Source organism: Amblyomma mixtum, chromosome 10, assembly GCF_055824585.1.
Source record: "Amblyomma mixtum isolate Tamu chromosome 10, ASM5582458v1, whole genome shotgun sequence".
Taxonomy (NCBI): Eukaryota; Metazoa; Arthropoda; class Arachnida; order Ixodida; family Ixodidae; genus Amblyomma; species Amblyomma mixtum.
This window is the reverse complement of record NC_143021.1, coordinates 46,057,891-46,064,341: the sequence shown is the minus strand read 5'-3', so window position 1 is coordinate 46,064,341 and position 6,451 is coordinate 46,057,891. Positions and strand designations below refer to the sequence as shown.

Genomic DNA, 6,451 nt, shown 5'->3' with positions numbered 1-6,451 from the left:
CTATTATTTCATATTTGTTTGACCCAACAGACATAAAATGTCTTAAGATTAATGTGCACCAAACACATCGAAACATCATTTACGATGCCTGAAAAAAGTTGTACTGCAACATATATATTGATAAACAGGAGTACTGAAGAATTAAGGAAAATAAAAAGTTTTCTTTTGTTCGGGCTCACACGCCTGATACAAACCTATACTTTATACATAGCAATAAAACTCGAAATAACTATGTGAGAAGCCTTTCGGCTAAGAAGTATGGCAGAAAGGAGTCTTTTGAAGCAGGCATGCAGTGTGAGAGGAGAGCGCAGCGCGCCAGGTGCGCTTTTAAACCTCGCGCGCGCTCAGATAAACATCGGGAATACGAAAAAAAAAAATGTAGAGAAAACAAGTTCATATCCAACCGAACATGACGTCATAAATAAAACATAACTTTCATTACGTCACAGTTTTCTGACTAACCAGCGTTTTCAGTCTACCTAACCGCAAACGCTTGTGCTTTGTCAGCCTTCAGTCAGCCAGAAGGATTTTGTGATTTTATGTTGCTCGAAACTACGCAATTTGCTTAAGTGATGAGATATTCGGAATGCTTTTAACAACGCTTTTTTGCTGCTTAAGCCAAGTATATTAATTTGACTTTCTGCATTACTTCCCTCTGCCGTTGCGCAGCGTTCCCTCGGTTGTTTACTGAACAACCAGTGGACCCAACACGTGTTTGGCGGTGGTGTCAGGGTCATCGACATGAGTGCGCCGCCGCCGCGTTCCGTGGTGACGGCCGTGTGTTTCTCGCGTGACTGCTGGCGCGGCGATGAAGCTGACGGTGACGACGCTGTCGGGCGAGCTGTACATGCTCGACGTCGGCGCCGAGATGGAGCTGGAGGGGCTGAAGGCGCTCTGCGAGTTCGAGTCCGGCGTGCCCGCCCGCGAGATGGTGCTCATGCACGAGGGCCGGCCCCTGCTGGACGAGAAGCGCACGCTGCGGGCGCACTCCATCAAGGAGGGCGACGTCCTGCTCATCCAGCACCTGGTGCCGCCGGCCGCCTCGACCAGCTCGGGTGAGCATCTCGGTGGTCACCTGAACCGCGCCCTGACTGAAGGGTGCGAGTGAAAGAGGTGCCGTTGTGGGGGTCTCCGGAATAGTTTCGATCACCTGAGGATCTTTAACATGCACTGTCATCGCACAGCACACGGGCGCCTTTTGCGTTCCGCCTCCATCGAAACGCGGCTGCCGCGGTCGGGTTCGAATTCTCTGGCTCGGTAGACGAGCGCCTTAACCACTGAGCCACCGTTGCGGGTATGAGCAGAGAGATGATTGCGTTTTCGGTACGCATGTATCATAGACGGATGGGCATAAAATATCTTTGTGAGGTTTGTATAGGGTACAGCTGAGTGGTCAACGGACAACTTAGCAGGTCTGTTGACCGTGTTTTCTTTTTCTGCCGATGAGTTGCGCCTCTCTTTTACCCACATTGTGAACCAACTTGCCTGACAGCATGCTTTGCGCGGACAGAATGATATTGACCACGCTATCGCGTTGAAACTTCTGTTCAGTTGCGTAGCGGAAATAGAAATGTTTTTGTAAGGGCAGAAGTAAATGTCACTTGTGTGTGCTTTAAACATGCATTACTTTTCACAAGTTGCGTCTGAAGATATCGCTTGAGCGTGGCCCATATTCTTCTTTCCGCTACTGTACACCAACTGCTAATGTGGCCGCAGTTAAGGGTGCTTGCATTACGACGTCATAGGGTGAAACTGTTGTCGGGATGACAGAGTACATGTATTTGAGGTCACAGTAATCAAGCAGGCTCATTGGCAGTCCTGCCTGCATGGCAGAGTGGAAAGAGTTGTTACCTGGGGCAGTGTTCAGCCCTTTACTGCTCAGTGAGAGAGAATGAGTCTCAGGGGCCCTGCAGGCTCCTTTTATTGACAGTAGACCTAGCGTGGTGGCGGTTCCCAGCATTCGGCTGGTCCCATTTTCATGGTGGCAAGAAGCGAATTCGGCAGTCTGCTGTAAGATGTCAGTGCACATTAAAGAGCACTAAATTGTTGTGCAGCTTCGGAACATCACACCTCACTTATCAGACTGTTTATTTGCAGTAGCATTTTTAGCTTCGCATGCTATTGCATTTAACTTCGTTGGAGAATTAGCCCTAATGCGAAACACTGCTTGAAGGGATGCCGGCTGTAATTCCGGTGGATTCTTTTATGTTGCACAGATGACCACTCAAAGAGAATTACAGGAATCAATGCACAGGAACGGAAGTTATTCAATGAAGTCTAATTGGGATCATGTCCTTCCATTCGTGACCTATGCGTATAACACCGCATCTCAAGCAACCACCGGCTTTTCCCCATTCTTTCTTTTATTTGGGCGCGAGCCTTCCTGTCTGCTGGACACAATCCTTCCCTACAACCCCGACAGCTCAGAATATACTTCCATTTCTGACATTACCCGCCGTGCTGAGCAGTGCCGCCAGTTGGCTCGCTCCTTCACCGCCGAACGTCAAGGGCTCCGGACACATGAGTCGGACCAAGACACGCCCGCTACACACTTCTCCACTGGATCATTGGTCTGGCTCTCTGTTCCAGCTGCGTCCAAATTTTCGGCCAAGCACATTGGTCCTTACCGCATCTTAGAGCGTACGTCACCAGTGAACTATATCATCGAACCGGTGACACCTTCTTTGGACCATCGCCGCCGTGGTCGCGACGTCGTTCATGTCAGCCGCTTGAAGCCTTATTACAGCCCTCTCGTCGTCTCCTTGCCTTGAGTCGCCAGGATGGCTCCCTCTTTCCGCCGGGGCAGTTGGAATGAAGAAGATGATCCAGCACCGCCACCAACGACGACGAAGCGCTAGCGCCGCCCGTGAAAGGCTCGTGCTGGAGAACTGCCGCTTGTGTGCCGGTCTCTCGCCTCGCTGGTTCCTAGACGACTTGCGCCCGGGTCTTCGTTGCCGGCGCTTCAACGTGCCAATAAACCACTCTTCAGAAGAAATTTCAAAATACAAACAAACAAAATGCTGCCCTCAACTTGATATTGGTGGGGCTTCCCATTCCCATTTCGCTCTCCCAATGATGACGTTGGGTGGGACCAATCAAAACAGCCTATCTGAGCACATCGTGGAAGTTTGCAGGTCGTGGTTGCCTGTTCGCCGTAACTCATTCCTGCCAAGGCTCACAGTGTTATTCCTATGGTTACAACCATGGGAACGCTGTTGAGGATGAAGTTCGGGGTCGCGGTTAGACGGAACCACGGTTGGCACGATGCCCGTTCCCACCTCCAGGCCAGGAGGGCCGCTGAGCGAAGGAGTTTGCAGGTGGCGAAAGAAGACTGACTTTATTTGCATATTCACAAGAGTCAGGAACAGAAAGTGTGACTGCTTTGACCACATTCGTCGTCGAGTTTTATAGCGTCCGTCTTCCCTAGTTTCCCTAGGTTGCTGACGCCGTCGCCAGGGTGAGAGTGTAAAACTTTCACATGGGCGAACAAACTCACACTCTCGCACTTGTGGATGCACCTCCGTCACGTGTTGAGCCTGGGAGAGGAGGGCGCCTTCGAGGAAAGTCGACAGCAGAATGCGACATTCTTGGGCCTGCCAACGGCTCCCCCGTGCTGCCGAAACGTGTCCGTCAATTACATCCATCGCTAAAGGTCAAGTAAAGGACAGAAGTGGTCCTTTGTCCATGGGGACATTCGCGAAGGTTGTGGAATTCCCCCGCCAGCCCACCATGATGTTTGGTATGCAGAAGAACCACAGTGACGAGGGCCCTTAACATCCGCCATGTTTACTGCAAAATGGGAGAGGTGAGGTCCAACTGCTGATGTCTCTACGCACGTGGGCCGACTCCGAAGAATTGGGCGCTTTTGTGTCCAGTTGTTCTTGTGGGTCCTGCTCGGAGACGCAGGAAAGTACATTTGCCCTCGCCTCACGGCCAAATCGGCACGCTTTGAGGCCAACGTTGTCAAGTGGACAGGGTTGTCTCGGAACCGTCCTGGATAAACGTGGGTGCTGGCGGCTTCCTGTTGACGCCGATCTTAACAACGCCCAGCTGGCCCAGTGATGTTTGGTCATCACATCGACAGCGCAGAAGGGAGCATTGATCAATGGCCTTTCCTAAATTATTCGAACTCGAGCGCAAGATACTTTTTAGCATAGCGCGTGCTGCTACCGCCCCTGCGTACTGTGTACTGCGACTGCGCTGATGATGGGAACGTGGCGCCATCTGGCGGCCGCGCCCGGTGATCCTCCTGAAGTGGCCGATGCGCTCTGTTAAATGGGAAACGAATGTCTTCCTTCCTTGCATCCTTCCTTGGGACCAAAAAACGCTTGTAGACGGCTTGATCAGGTCTGTTCCGCTAAGCGTGATGGTGCTTGGCGCCACCCTTGGCTCCCCTACCGAAGCTGTCATCCAAACCGTGGCGATAGGTGAAAGGTAGAAACCATGAACTGTGGCAGTCGGGGCCATGGTCAAGCTCTGGCCAATGGGTCTGTCTACCAGTCGGGGTGGGCCCCAGGACCTTCTTGTGAATAAGGCAGTGAACCACAGGCGACATTCTAGGAACAGTCAGTGTATCGCATGAATACTTCTTGCAAAAACCTGATCGGTCCCTGAAAAGGAACCACACCGATGAAAGCTCCACCAATACCTGACCTGACTGTGACCACTTTCCTCATGTCCTGGTTATCCACTCTTGGTAGATAACGACCCAGTTTCTACAATGTCCGTTTTTATCGGGAGAACCCTTGAAAAAATGATAGGAAAAAAGTACAAAGCAAAAAAGAAACTTTCATCTGGTGACCTTCTTATAGAAGTGACCCAGTCTGATCATTCTGACATTCCTCTGAGGCAAAAGCAGTTTGCTCACCTCCTTGTGACCCTCACCCACCGCAATGTAAAACACATCACTAGGTGTCATATCAAAATGAGATCTGCTCCGTGAAACACAGTTTGATCTCCTGGAAGGCTTCAGAGATCAAGGTGTCATTGCCCTCTGCCGCATCACCATAAGGCAGAACGATGACACCCCATATCATCCTAACATTTGAAAGGTCCCGTCTACTAGATGCTGTGAAAGCAGAATTCATCCACTGTAAAGTTTGTCCCTATATTCCAAACCCAAGAAGATGCTTCAGGTGCCAAAACTATGGACATGGATCTAAAACATGGCGCAGAAAACCCACCTGTGCAAAGTGCAGTGCCACCCAAACAGAAGGTCCCAACTGTCACAGGCCACATACTCACGGACATGACACCCTGCAGAGGCGTCTGCTTCATGCAGGCGTTGGTGAGTTGCGAGCACCCGCGCTTAGCCGTGCGTGGCATCGCCGTGTCCGGGGAAAAGGGGATCCTGGTGGTTGAGCCGATGCCGAGCGTTTGGACCCTTAAGGCCCCTCGGCGGAGGCAACACACCGCTTTGGCCCCAGCTTCCTGTAGACGGCACCTCCGGCCTGACCCGACCGGGGGACATCGGCAGTCGCCTCTTCCTATCCTCCTCTCTATCTGTCACTTTCCTATCTCTCTCTTACAACTCTCCTGTCTCCTCCTCTCTTCTTAGTTCTTTTCACTCTTCATAGGCAGCTAGGGTTAACCTTGTGTGGCCAACTACCCTGGATTTCATCATATTTGGTTGTAGCAGTGGTGTACAGCTGGTGTGGGCAGGGCTTGTTTTCCAAGTTTCCTGTCCGTCCCCTTGTTGGGTGGGGCCGAAGAACAGTTTTTTTTTCTTCTATATCTGCCTCCTTACTTTCAAATGATCGCCCTCTGAAAGGAGGGCGGACCGGTGTTACCTCCCAGTTCTTTATCAAAAAGAATGCATCTTTCCCAAAATTCCACATCGTTCATAGTGAACAAAGAAGAAAAACCAGCCAGACTCATATCTGCTTTCACATTCTCAAAAGTCCTCACAGATTCCTTAGGTCCGAAGTACAGGATGACAAAATTGGCTAGTGGAGATCTGCTAGAACTATTCGACATCACTCAAAACTCGAAACTAGTAGACATAGAAACTTTCGGTCACGTCCCTGTGTCTGTCACACCCCACAGATCGTTAAACACGGTACGTGCTGTCATCTCCGACAACAACTTTTTACACTTGACAGAAGAAGAAATGTTGGAAGGACTGCCCGAACAAAATGTAGCCAATGTGTATAGAATAAACCAAAGAAAACAAAGAAATTCCAGTGAAGCACCTTGTCCTGACCTTTGCTTCCTGCCGGAATCAATCGAGGCAGGATACGCAAAAATCTCCGTCCGACGCTGCTTCAAATGCCAAAATCTTGGCCATGGCTACCAAAGCTGCCATGGCCGCGATACATGTGCCAGATGTGCCGCAAACAATCAGAAATCCGAAGCTCGTGGTGCTGCACCACGCTGCGCAAACTGCAAAGGCGATCATGCCACTTATTCAAGGTCATGTCCTGCATGGAGAAAAGAAAAGGAAATAATTACC

General features: G+C 50.6%; 1 protein-coding gene across 2 annotated transcripts in view; it reads left to right on the top strand.

Moving 5' to 3' along the window:
* Positions 1 to 732: 732 nt before the first annotated feature.
* rngo (DNA damage inducible 1 homolog rngo) overlaps positions 733 to 6,451 on the top strand; it is a 92,513-nt gene continuing 86,794 nt past the window's right edge. The window contains exon 1 of one of the 2 annotated variants that reach the window (XM_089563221.1): positions 733 to 1,055. In XM_089563221.1, the coding sequence (XP_089419347.1) occupies positions 809 to 1,055 (247 nt within the window). In that variant the 5' untranslated portion in view covers positions 733 to 808. The remainder of the gene's footprint in view (positions 1,056 to 6,451) is intronic. The other variant, XM_089563220.1, reaches the window with a different exon arrangement.